This window comes from Excalfactoria chinensis, chromosome 10 (assembly GCF_039878825.1).
Source record: "Excalfactoria chinensis isolate bCotChi1 chromosome 10, bCotChi1.hap2, whole genome shotgun sequence".
NCBI lineage: Eukaryota > Metazoa > Chordata > Aves > Galliformes > Phasianidae > Excalfactoria > Excalfactoria chinensis.
In genome coordinates, this window is record NC_092834.1 from 11249361 (window position 1) to 11262832 (window position 13472).

At 57.2% G+C, this 13472-nt stretch overlaps 1 protein-coding gene across 1 annotated transcript; it reads right to left on the reverse strand.

Moving 5' to 3' along the window:
- Positions 1-1789: 1789 nt before the first annotated feature.
- Positions 1790-12760, reverse strand: ONECUT1 (one cut homeobox 1). Its single transcript, XM_072345755.1, has 2 exons — positions 11509-12760; positions 1790-2907 (listed from the first exon to the last, which is right to left on the reverse strand). The coding sequence occupies exons 1-2, from the start codon at positions 12569-12571 to the stop codon at positions 2618-2620; spliced, it is 1353 nt and encodes a 450-aa protein (XP_072201856.1). The 5' UTR covers positions 12572-12760; the 3' UTR covers positions 1790-2617.
- Positions 12761-13472: the final 712 nt, after the last annotated feature.

The following is a 13472-nucleotide window of genomic DNA, read 5'->3' on the forward strand; positions in this document are numbered from 1 at the left end:
TGTGTGGATACGTGTGCATGTATACACATATACCCACAGGGAAATGCGTGTGCATATATGTATACATAGATCTACTCGGGAGCTCGTGTGGGTGGGTGTGTATCAGAGATCCTGAAATTGCATATTGGGTGCAAATTTAATGCTGGTATGAAAGTTCTCTTTGGTTTCAGCAAGTCGTCTCTAGAGACAATACAGTGGAAATACTAAAAAATGCGGCAATGTACTTGGAGTTTCCCTGCATTTTTAAATTCTCAAGTTTTAAATAAATAAGGCTTCCTTTTCTAAACTAAGGTATGGTACGAAGCAGTGCTTTGCTGGAAAAAAGAAACAAAACAAAACAAAAAAAGCCTAAAACATTAGTTGTCATTGTCCTGTTTTAATCTTACTCTAATGAAACTGTATTCCTAACATGCTTTATGGGTGAGCTTATTAGTATTTGTCAGCTATACTTTGGTGGGAATGGAACGCTACTAAAGAGAGCTCTCTAAAATTTAAGGTAAGCTAGAAGTCCTAAAGCCTCAGAGATTATATTTAAATAGACATTTGCTTTGCCATTCTTAAACTGGGTTTAACATAGAAAAATGGGGAGAAATATCTGTTGTACTTGGTTTTACTTGAATTTATTTTAATAAAGAGATACTTTGGTTTAATTCTAAACACCTACTGGAAATTACCTACGTACCCTGAAACCTGACTAGACCCTGTCATCTTGGGAAATAAATGGTGCCACTGGTATTTGAGTGGGCTTCATCACAAAAGCCTGTATGGCTGATGTTGGTAGGATTCTAGTTTACCTTGAATTTTAATTTCCCTTAAAAGAACAGAGAGGAGAAGAGAAGAGAAGAGAAGAGAAGAGAAGAGAAGAGAAGAGAAGAGAAGAGAAGAGAAGAGAAGAGAAGAGAAGAGAAGAGAAGAGAAGAGAAGAGAAGAGAAGAGAAGAGAAGAGAAGAGAAGAGAAGAGAAGAGAAGAGAAGAGAAGAGAAGAGAAGAGAAGAGAAGAGAAGAGAAGAGAAGAAAGAGAGGTGTAAATAAGATTACCTATTTCTAATCCCTTGGGCCTAACCTGCATATTTGGTTACTCTGGAATTTAATATGCCTAGTAGAATTATGACAGAAATTCAAGACACCAGTTAGAAATCTAATAGGCACACAAATGGTTTTTAAAGTCCAATTTCCCCTCACACTAAAATTCAATTTGCAGATGTTGCTCGCTTTTCTTTGTACTTTTATCAGAGTAGGGATGGGATGGTTTATCTTCTGAGGTTCTGTTAGCAACAGAGCAGTTAAACTTCCCAACTATGAATTTTAAACTACTTCATGCAGTATTTGGATTAACAGATGAGCAAGAAAGAACGCACGGAAGAAAGCTCAGCTGATGCACACACGGCCATGAAGCCACATGACAACAGGCTGTGCCTTTGTATCATGAGAACACTGCTGTCAGCTTCAGCTGAGCCATGACTTGGCTTTTCAACAGCACACCTGGAGCTCCTGCCAGAGCAGCTGCCATCATCACTACCCAATGTCCTACCTGCTTTCAATGGGAAAAGACCCCCAAGTCTTCACATATATCACTATTCCTCTGCCTAGAAAAGTCAGTAGGTTAAAAAATTAAAAATAAAAATAAAGGAAAAAAAAGCTTCCTAACATGAATGAGCATTGACCAGGTGTTGGGCCCCGGCCCCATTGTGCCATTCTTTCTTGCCATTCGTGAAAACAAACAAGAATGTGACATTACTAATGGCAAATAACAGTCTTGATTACAAGTTTTATGTGTTATACAGTTAGATTAGTTTATACCTATAACTCTACATAGTATTTTGTGTAAAAATAGCTTTGGAATATTAAAATCATTGCAATAAAATACCTGCAATATAATTATTAAATGTGTTCTTTGGTAGCTAGTCGATTTTTTTTTATGGATGGAATAGTTTCCCTTTTTAAAATCTGAACATTCCTTAACAAACAAAGAGAATGCACTGGTTTAGGTACCATTCAAAATTTCTCTGCCTAGTTTGAACTCGTGTCCGGGCATCGCGCCGGGGAAGCTCAAACACCAAAACAGCAAAAATCACACTACCATTCAAATGCATTCGGACGACTCCACGCCTTGCTGGTCATGCTGTGCACGACCCTCTCTGCCAACCAGCTCTGACTCAGTCCCTACCACCGGTGTGTACACAGCACGGACACACTGCACACCTTCATGGCGATCGCTGTGGAAATGAAGAGCCATATCTGACAAGATGTCCATTCAATGACAAGAAATCACTATGCTCCAAACCACTACACAGCCAAGGACGGTGAAGATGATCATAGGTGAAGGTGTGAGACCAGTGGTCTACTTTTCTTCTCTTCATGTTCCACTTCGTTCATTCCATTTCACTCTCTTCTTTATTTTTTTGCAAGCTGTCATCCTACTAAAGCGTGTGTCTTAGAACAAAGTCATAATGCAGGTGAAATAAGTCTTTGGTTTCTTTGGACTTATAAATAACATTTTTTTTTTTCAAATAGTTCTAAGTATAAACCTGCTATCTTGAGGTCCTGGTCTGTCTTTATTTATTTATTTATTTATTTTTAAAGCTTTTCCACCGAGGTTTAGTTTGTGGTAATTCCTTCATGCTTTGGTACAAGTGCTTGATGAAGATGAGTTGCCTGAATTGGAGCTGCCCTCGTCTTGCCACTTATCCAGACTCCTCCTCCGTGCATTCATGAAAAAGTTGCTGACGGTGCTCAGCTCCAACCCGAGCTGCTGGGAAATGGTGATTTGTAATTCTTTGGATGGACGCTTATTTTCCTTGAATATTGCATGTAGAGTTCGACGCTGGACATCTGTGAAGACCAACCGAGGCTTTTTGGGGGTATTCCCTCTGTCCTTCCCGTGCTCTTGTTCTTTCCTCTTGCACGCTGCAAGAAAGCGGAGCACTGGTTAGAGGTCTGGCAGAGTGCTATATGACAACTAGAACAAAAGGAGCATTCACTTTGGCTTCTACATTCGGTGAGGATGTGTGGCATGGGATAAGACATGCACTTACATGCAGGTTTTGTGGGTCTACCGACAGGCATACACACAAGCCAGTTTAAAGACAAGTTTAAGAGTTTACTTTTTAACATACTATAAGCTACGAAAAATCAAGGGAAATGAATTAGAAAATGCCTTTGCCGTTGTCTGCTCAAACACAGTGAAGCTGTCCCTGAGAGGTTAGATGTCGACATCGTTGAACTATGCAACATCCCTCGAACGTAGAGTGGAAATTCATGGAGCTCTTAAGTCAAGCTTTCCTACATTTTTAATCTTCACTGTTTGTTGTGAATCCATTTCTGTTTTGTTGTTGCTGATGATTTTTTTCTCTTTTTTTGGCCGAGCAATAAGGAACTGCATGAAAACAAGACCCTGATACCATCTCACAGCCCAGAACAATGTGTTCTGAATAAAACAGCCCATATTTTCACACAGAACAATGTCACACCAACTCTTCCTCATGCAATCCCGCTGTCTTCTGTCCTTTCTCTCCCCTCTGCTCCCTTTCAGAGAGCTGTTACACCACACACCGCTGACAGGCCATGGCAACATGAAATCTGCCTTGCAGATCACCTGCTTGGCAGAAACCAGGGAGCTGGGAGCACAGCTCCAAGGCCCCCGCAGCCTTTGACCGCCTGCCAGCTCATACTGTTAGCATTTAGCCAGGATAAAAGGGTTCCCTGGGAGGACAGATTGGTCTGTCTCACTTTCAAAAGAGTCTGAAGTTGTCTGTTTCCTTTTTTTTTCCGCTCTAACAATGTCTTTTAATGCTGATTTAGAGAGGTAATTCTGAAAAGAATGTGGATGTTCTGCCTCTGTGTGCCTAGCCCTTATTTCTGTGGAGATTAGTGCTGATCATATCAAAAACTCGGTGAGGTACCTCCACCAATCCCATGGATACAGAATGAAGACAACAAATCATTTTACAAAGATCCTTCCTCCACCTTTTATTGTTACCCAGGGCCAGCACTGTCATAAGGGTGTAACTAATTGAGGAAGACAGAACGGTCACCTACCGCCTGTTCCTCCAGTGCCCTTCCAGCCCCATCCATGCAGATGCTTTTGCAGAGCCTAATGGTGTGGATCTCAAGCACGCACCTCTCCATATGATCATAAGGACTGATGTTCCAGACTCACACCTTCTATGGCTATTTTTATCTGAAAACCTTTGAAGAGTGCTTTGAAGTTACATCTTAACCTCTAAAACGTGGTATCACTTCTGGGCTGAAAAAAAAAAAAGGTTTGATGCAACAGGTTTCTCATGGAGCCAAGCCAGGGAACGCACTGCAGGGATCAGGCCCTACAGAAATAATTCTGGGTCCTGACTGGAAGTAAACATTGATGCCTCATGGGTTAAAAATACTATTACATGAATAGTCCATTAGTTACCAATTGGTCTTCAAAATGAGACAATGAGGAGTGCAGGAGAGTTAGATGGAATCTCAACTTTTTATACCCCTCAATATTTGAGGTCAGAAGCTCCTGAGGGAAAAGCCGTGGGGCTCAGCTCTAACACCTCCAGCTGCCCACTGCCTGTCCCGCTAAAGAGGGAAGCAGAGCCCACTTCACATTAGCTGCCCCTAAGAGCTCATTTCTATTCAGACTGCTTTACACTTCACTTTTCCAAAGACAACACAAATCCCAGCTTTCACCTGCACAGACCGTGCAGAGAAACTATCATTTGCCACACAACCCTGACTACACCAGCAGTGTGACCCACATCAGCAGGAACCTCAGAGCTGGCTCACCTGGCTGTAAGAAAAAGGTGCTCACTGCTGAGCAGAATAGAACAAATTCTGTCAGCTCTGTGACACAAATGAGCCAAGTTCAGTACTTCACAGTTCTCTGTAGATTTCTATTACTCTCCAGTTGGCCCAGCACCTCACTTTGCAGGTGACTGGTGATCCCACGCATGCTGGGACTGACTGTGCCCTTCCTATGAGCTGATTGCTGGCTGGTGAAGGGAAGAGACCAAAACAGAACAGTGGGGAAGTTGTTCCTTCACAAACCATTGCACGGACTGCTGGTTCCAAGGCTTGGCCCATAGCAAAGCTCCGTGGCTCTCAGAGCTCACAGCAGGGCTGCCAGGCTTCTGCCTGAGCGGGGAGGGCGGCTCCTACCTCCATCTTCTGCCTTGTCTGGACCCGGGAATATTAATAGCACTTAAAAATAAATAATGGTGATAATGAAAAACCGTAATAGGGTTTCCTGACGATCGTTTTTCCTGCATTGGAGCCAATCAATTTTAATAATAAATCACAGCTTCCAGCTTGCCAGAGAACAAATGTGCACGGTGAGGTGAAGCCCGCTGCGAGGCGAGCGCTGCCCAGACCTCAACCCAGGCTGTACCCACACAGCAGCAGTGCCTGCTGTGGCCAGAGCTCCTGTGGCTCGGGCAGCTGCTGGAGGCACAGGCCTCGCCAACACCAGCTGGCATCTCTTTTGGTAAAACACAGGAGCCCATCTTAGAACTGTTTATCACAAACCAATGTACAGATAGAAGCGTGGCACAGCATACGCAGCACACAGCGCAGCCAGCCCTGCCCTCCTCCGCCCCAATAGCAAGGCACCTCGTGAAGCCTTTGGAAAGAGCCTAAAGAAAGCCTCATTTAAAAAAGACAACACAGCAGAGTAGAGTCCCTTTGAGTCCGGCAACACAGGTGCAGATATGACAATATAATATTATCGGTGCTAGAAGGAGCCCTATAAATCCAGCGCTGAACTCTGGCCTCTCCCCATCACTTCTTTCTTCCTGTGCCCTGAGCACATCAATCCAGTTTTGTCTCCCTTTGTTCCTCACCAGCCACCCAAGGGATGTGGCTGCGCTCACTTGCTGGCACTGGGGAGCTCTGCACGCCTCTGCCCTGCCCTGCTGCTTTGGGCACACGGGTCCTGCAGCCCCATCACAGCCATGTCCAGGAGGCTGAGCCAAGTGCTACACACAGATGGAGGCTGTAGGAACCCAGAGCCGTTCTCAGTGGCACAGCCACTTCCAAGCACTTGGGGGAGACAGAGCTGAGGCACACACGCATCTGCAGGTGAAGCAGGTAATGACAAGGGAGCATGCAGCACCCTGAGGGATCCCTACTTCAGGATTCCCTTTCAAGATGGAAGGACAGCCATGAACACTGAGAGACCAGACACTGCTGGTGTGGGGGAACAGCAACTGGGACAAAGCACAGCAAAACGGCGCTGTCTGTACGCACAGCATTTCCTTCAGACAGGTGGGAGAAGAAAGAACAGCACTATGCTTCTCTCAGAGGCTCCAGTGCAGGGTTCCCTGGCAGCAGCATGGAGTTCACATTTGGCAGCTGGGAGAGCCCAAGCTGAGTGGGAAAACCCCAGGGAAGAAAACAGCCCAGCCACACCAGGAGCCAGCTGAAGTGCTGCAGATCAGGATGCTGCAGGAAACACAAGCAGGCATGCAGGATATTGACTCGAGTTCTCAGAAGTTTTGTGAGGGTCCCTCTTCCCTCTCCAGTGGCAAAATGAAATCTTTTAGCTGTTTTGAGTCCATCTGCACAGGGCGTGTCTCACAGACATCAAAACCCAGTCAGAGTTCCCTTCTTTAATGCATTTTCTGATCTTTGCCATGTTCCATCTGCAGAATCTGGCACCTGCCTCAGCCATCCAAATGGGGCCCACCGACACCCTGGGACTCTCCTTCTAAATCACCTGCTTTCCATTTGAAATGTTGCAACACATCCAAGAGCAATTTTAGAGAGGGAAAAGCCTTCAGCAGTACAGCCCAGAAAGTATCATGAGGGGAAAATTCCTCCAAAGGGGGCTGCCATTGGCAGGGCCAGTGGGTTTCCATCAGAGGCTGAGCCCGGTTCAGACATCAGAGATGGTCCCAGTCCCATGGCTACAGATAGCCCAAAGTGTATGGTGAATTCAGAGTGATGATAACATACAATTAAGGGTGATAAGCTCCATCCTTACCACGGGAATAACACCTCTGGAGTTGGCAGAGACACTGATAGGTCTTTCCTAATTGCCAAGACCTCCTATTTGGGAGGAATATGAGAACAAGATGAGGGGCCTTCAACTCACATTACCTTGCCGAAGACCTCACCTGGTGAGCTAAAAGCAGGCAGTTCCCTAGATCCTCCGGTGCCACTTAGCACTTTGTCTCTCTGGGAATCTGTATTGACATCCTCCCAGAGGTCATTTGCTCTGGACCTTATTTCTCTGCCATCACGCCCCTTTTGCTGTTCCACAACATGCGAAGAGTTAAGGATGTATCTGCATGGGAAACACAGTCTGACATCACCCTGCCAACGTACGGATCGCAGCTGAGACGGCCATCGCCAAACACCTCCCTGCTTGCTCTGTATTAAAATGCGACCTTAATTTGTTGCCTCCGGAATAACAAAGCGAGGCGGGCTCAGGCGCGCTGACTCGGCAGCAGGGATTCCGGGCTCCACGCGCCCGCAGTGCTGACAGACCCGTGAGCACCTGCGTGAGCTGCCGCGGCTGCCCAGGGTCTGCCGCTAAGTGGATCAATGGGGGAAGCACCCGATATTCCTGCTATATCATTGAAAGCAAACGCGGAATTTCTGGAGCCGGGTCTTTAGTTAACCGTATTACTGTGACAAATATTTCTTTGTCTAGCATAAGTAACTAGAATTTAATCACTTTAACGGCATCTTAATTACCTCAAATGAATTGAAAGGACATTTAATAGCAAAGATTAAATTGCCTTAATGAATGATTTTTGCGACTCCATCGATATGTTAATCACGTTAGCCCTTCCTTTCCTACGAGCGCTGGCGGCTGCCGGCCCCTGGGTGGCGACCTCGGCTCGCCGCTGCCGCGCCGGGAAGCGCCGGCTGCACCGCCCCGCACGGCCCCGCAGCGCCCGACCGGGGCCGCCCCCGCCGCCCCTCGCCCCGCGGTCGCCCCAGCCCCGGTTCCGCTGCAGCAGCCGAAATGGGGTTTCCGGGCTTTGGGAGTGACGCGCTCCGCTCCCAGAGTTCCGCAGGGATTTTAAGGGCCCTCGAAGGCACGTACCGAGCGGGCGGCTCTCGGGCTCGTATCCTGAGGCCCGGCCCCACTTTCCCCTCCGCTAGCTGCAAAGCCCCTCGTCAGTTCCGACAATATTCAAACAGCGAGAGCTGCCCCGCGTTCGTGAGGCAGCGGTGCCACCACCGGGTCCCCACGCCGGGGCACTGCAGGCCGGGTGCCGCCGTGCTGCGGCCGTGCCCCGAGCTCCGGGCAGACTCCCGCAGCCCCCGCCCGGCTCGGTATCCCCTACGGCGTCTGCCCGAGCGGTGCCTGTGTGAGCAGCTGCTCCCGTGAACTCACAGCAATCCGGGGCCAACCTCCACGGGAGCGGGACGGCTCGAGCGAGCCTCGTTGCGGAAGCATTTCGGTATGACCGGCCGCTTTTCCGACACAGACGTTGCGGTGCAATCGCCGCTTTGGATCTGCGCACGCGGAAGCCACGGAGCGCCGGCGGGAGCCCGGAGCTCACCGGGCAGAGTCCGGAGGTACCGCCCCGAGTGGTACCGCGCCGCCCCTTGGCGGGACCCGAGCACGCGGCTCCCGCACTCGAAACGACCCCGTCCGCGCGGGGTTCCGCAGCCGAAGCGGAGCGCGGTCCCAATCAACCCCCGCTCCAACCCCCGGGGCGGCCCCGCGCCGCCGGTAACTGTCCGCAGTGCTGAAGCCGCCGCGAGCCGGGACGCTCCGAGGCCCGCACGGCGCTGCACGCCGACCGTCATCCGCCCGTCCGCCCCGTCGGAGCGCCCCGGCCCGGGGAAACTGCCTCCCGGCGCCGAGGTGGGCAGCAGAGGGCGCAGAGCCGCCGGGAACGGCGGGAGGCACCGGGCCGGGGCGGCTCGACGGCGGCCCCCGGAAGGGACGGCGACCTTCCCGGGCGGAAGGGACGGGGCGGTTCCGAGGCGGCTTCATCAAAATCGCGGCGGATCGGAACGAACGAACTGACGAACACGGGAGCGGCGCCGGGCCGACATTAACGAAGGGCGAACGCGGCGCTGCGAGCGGCTGGGAGTCGGTCCCGCCGCAGCGACACGGCCGGAGAACGCGGGGCCCACGGCGGCACCGGGCTCCGGAGCGGGGCGGGGGTGGGCTGCCCTCGTCGGATTCCGTACGAATGCGGAGAACGCTCTGATGACGGTATTGATTTCTTTGCAGTTAATTTGGTGAGAAACCCTCGCAGGCCGCTCAGCGTTCGGCTCGGCCGAGATTTCGTTTGAGAGGGAGAAAGGAGACGGAAAGAAAAGCTGTGTGCGAACAGACGGCGACAGCCGGGTCACCGGAACGCGGCGCGGGGGACGGAGAAGGAGAACGAAGGGGAGCGCCGCCTCCCGGGACGCGCTCAGCACCCCGGAGCAGGAGCCGCCCCCGAGCCCCGCGCCGCTGGGAAACACCGCGGAGAACCGCTCGGAAACGCCAACGGGCCGCGGCGGGGCCGGGAGTTCCGTTCGAACCGCGCTTCTTCTCGGAGCACCTTCGCTGCCCTGCAGGTGTCAGCGGCGGCGAAGGAAGAACGACCGGGAAACGGCCGAACAGGGACGTAGCGAGCGATGCGGGGGGAGGGCAGACAAAGAGAGAGCGGAGAGGAGAGGGGAGATGGGGTGAATAAGATGGAGGCTGGAGGAGCTCAGCGCCGCTCACGCTGCGAGTCGCAGCCCGGGGAAGCGTCTGACCGCCGGAGGGGGAGGCGGAGCCCCAGGGAAGGTCCCCCCGCTGCGCTCCCACCGCCTGCGGCCCGGGGACACCGGCGGGAAGGAGCCGGGCGTTCATCCGCCGTCGACTCTCCGTAAACGCCCGGGAGCGAGCTGTAATTAACCTGACATTTAATTGCCTCCGACGGGAGTAATTGATGACATTCCCAACTGACGCTCATACGTCAGTACCGGTCCGGGCAGACTTTTGCCCCTCGCTGAGACCACCGTCCCGTTTCCGACCCGCTCTGTGTCCCGCTCCGCGCCGCACGTTCCCCGCAGCCCTTCGTGGCAGCGGGACAAACCCTGCGGGCCGGGGGGGCGCCGAGAGGGCCGCCCCCATTGGCTGGGATACGCCGCTATGCAAATGAGCACGTGCGGCGGGCGGCCCAGGTGGGGCCGGGCGGGGCGGAACGGAACGGAACGGAACGGAACGGAACGGCGCTGCCCGAGTCCCCTCGGCCGCCGGCAGGTCGCTGCTCCGCCGTGCAAAGGGGGGATGCAAAACGGCGGGGCTTCGTGCGTCTGCCGGGACCGCCCCGCTCTGCCGCCCGGGAGCCGGGCCGCTCCGGGAGCGAACAAAGGGCCGCGGCCCCGCTGGGGACGGCGACGGGCGCGGGGCGGGCGCGGCTCCGCGGCGATCCGCGCTCACGACGGGGCTCGGGGCGAACGGCACCGCGCGGAGCGGGAAGGTCGCCCCCACGGTCGCCGGGCGGCGTCAGGAGCGGCCCCCATCCGCCTCAATGCGGAGCCCGCGGGACGGGGAGCGCGGGAGGCGGAAAGGGCGCCGCCGAGCTCGGACCTCGGACGCCGAGCGGGGCCGAAGCCGGGGCGGTGCGAGAGGAACGGGGGATCCGCGCCGCGTCTCACCGGTGCCGCTCCGCCCCCAGCCCCGAGGGCACGGCCGGGCCGGGCGCACCCCGGTTCTCGGCACCGCGCGTCGGTGCGTTTGGGAGCGGGGAGCCGCGCGCCCTTCCCTCGCCGTTGTCTGCGGAACGGATCGGTGACCCCGGCGGATCGACCGTCTCGCGTTCTCCAGGGACAAATCAATGCAGACCCATCACTTAATTAACGGCCCCTTGCTCACGGCGTATTAAACCCGCGTCCCGCACACGCAGGGGCTGGGCAGGCCACGGGGCCGGCGACGCGCTCCGCTTCGTCCCCCTCGCGCGGCTCCCGGCAGGGCCCTGCCCGCGGCCCGGAGCTCGGAGCTGAGCTCCCGCAGCGACGCGGGACGGCGGCGGGGCGCTCCTGTCGGCCCCGCACCGAAGCCACGCTCCGCGCGCTGATCGCCGCCGCAATCCGTTCACAACCCAACGACTTCGGCCGACGGCGTTGCACCCGCAAGCCAGGCCCGCACGTCCGTACGCGGCTCTCGTTCCGCGGCGCCCGCCGGGCACGGGCGGACGTAGAGCCCGAACCCGCTCCGAGCTCCAGCCTCGCTGCGCACCCCGAGCCCGAGGGCGCGCCGTTGGGCCGCGCAGAGCCCGGGCCCCGTTCCGGCCGCGCCACGCCGCCGATTCCATCGTGTCCGCCTCGCCCGCCGCCGCCGAGCTTCGGTCCGGTGCGGGAGGACCGAGCCACGGCGGGACAAAGCGGGGCGGGCAGCGGCACCGCCCGGAGCTTCTCCGCGGCCCGCCCGGAGGCGCTTCTCCGCACCCGCGGCCGCCGCGTGCGCCGGCGCCCGGCGTGAGCTCCTCGACCCGCGGGCGCTGAGCGCGGCCGGAACGGGGCCCGAGCCACCCCGCACGGCCGGGCGCGGGTCCCGTCCCGTCCCGCCGCGGCTCCGCTCACCTGCCAGCCGCAGAGCGGACATCCGCTGGAACTCGGGCTCCTGGAGCCACTTCCACATCCTGCGGAAAGTCTCCCGGCCGGACTTGAGCTTGCTCCAGGGCTTGGGGTTCCTCAGCAGGTCCGAGAGGGTCCCCTGGGAGCGGCACAGCACCCGCTGGGCGAAGATGGCCTGGGGGATGCTGTACCGCTTGAGCTCGGTGGTGATCCTCTGAGCGACTTCTTTGGTATTGATTTCTTCCATTTGCCCTGAATTGCTCCCGCCGCCCGCCTGCGAGCCCGTCACCGCGGGGTTCTGCTCCCGGCCGGGGCCCAGCAGCTGCCCGTGGCCCTGCGCGCCCAGGTGGCCGTGCGGGGGGTGCGGGATGCCGCCCAGGGGCACCATGCCGGCGGGCGGGGCGCTCAGGTGCTGCTCGCCGTGCCGGCCCAGCATGGCGGGGTGCGGCGCCTCGAAGCCGGTGGGCGTCAGCATCTTGTCGGCGGGCATGGCGGCGCCGGGGTGCGCGTAGTGCGGCAGCGCCTGCTGCGAGCCGTGCACCGAGCCCAGCCCCGAGCCCGACAGCGGCGACAGGCTCTGCCCCATGCCGGCCACGTCCTTGTGGTACGGCGCGTAGAGGTTGTTCATGGGCGCCAGGCCCCGCTCGTCCCGCATGAGCGTGAAGCTGCCGCTGACGTTGCCCGGGAGGCGCTGGTGCGGATGGTGGTGGTGGTGGTGGTGGTGGTGCGGGAACTTGTCCGACACCGTGGAGATGGGCGGCAGCGGCTGCAGCGGGGTCAGCGTGGTGTAGGTGCCGCTCATGCCCATGCCGGGGGGCGTCTCGCAGCCCATGCTCATGGCGGGGTGCAGCGGCCCCCCCAGCCCGTGCTCGGCGGCGCGGTGGTGGTGGTGGAAGTCGCCGCCGTCCAGCAGCGCCATGCCCGAGGGCCGCGCGGGGCCGCCCAGGTGCCCGCGGGGCGGCACGGCGGCGGCGCGGGGGTGCGCGGGGCCGCCCAGCAGCTCAGCGCCCGGCTCGTGGCTCACCGCGTGCAGGTCGCCCATGCTCTCCATCGCCAGCTGCGCGTTCATCGCGGGCCGCGCACATCCGTGTGGCTGTGTGTGCTGCGGCGGGCCGGCTCCTCCCGCGGGACGCGGCGGCTCTGGAGGGCTCTCGGTGCCGTCGCCGCTCGGTTGGTGGCGCTCGGATTATTATCAGTAGGATTATTTTTCTTTTTTTTTTTTTTTTTGGTTGGTGGTTTACTGAGTAGTTCTTATTATTTGCGGGACGCCGCCGGCTCGCTCCTAGGGCCCCCGCTCCCTCAGGCCAGGCTCCGCAGCCGCGGCGGCCGTCCGCCCGCGCCCCTCGCCATCTCTAGCCATGGCTCTCTCTGCGCTCCGCCGTTTGGCCGCCGCTCCGCTGCTGCAGCGCCGCGGCGCTCCGCGCGGCGCATGCGCGCCCCGCCCCGCCCCGCCCCCGCCCGCCCGCGCCCCGCCCCCGCGCGCCCCGCCCCGTGACGTCACCGCCCCTATTAAGGGGGCGAGCCCCTCGCGCGTCGCTCAGAGCCGCGGTACCGCGCGGCCCCCCCGGAGCTGGGCCGGGCCGGGCGGGGTCCCCGCTTCCCCCCCGGGTCCAGCCCCGTGAGCCGTGCCCCCGCACCGCAGCAGCTCATCACCCCCCCCCGCTTCCCCTCCCCCGTGGTGACCGGACTCCCTCCCCCCCCCCCCCATGCGCAGCGGGGCCGTGCCCGTGCCCGGAGAGCAGCTGCCCCAGCGCGGCCGCGGTCTTTTATTTTTTTCCCCCGAAATAAAGAATAGGGGGAGGAGGAGAGACAGAAAAGCGGCCCCCCCGCCGGCCCCTCGTTAGCGGAGGTGCCTTTATCCCGGCAGAACGGGCAGATGTGCCCATTGTCCGCCCATTAACAATAACGGACCCCGCCGGCGGCGCGGGGCGGGCGCGCTGCGGGAGAGCCGCGGGGCCGCGGCCGGGAGG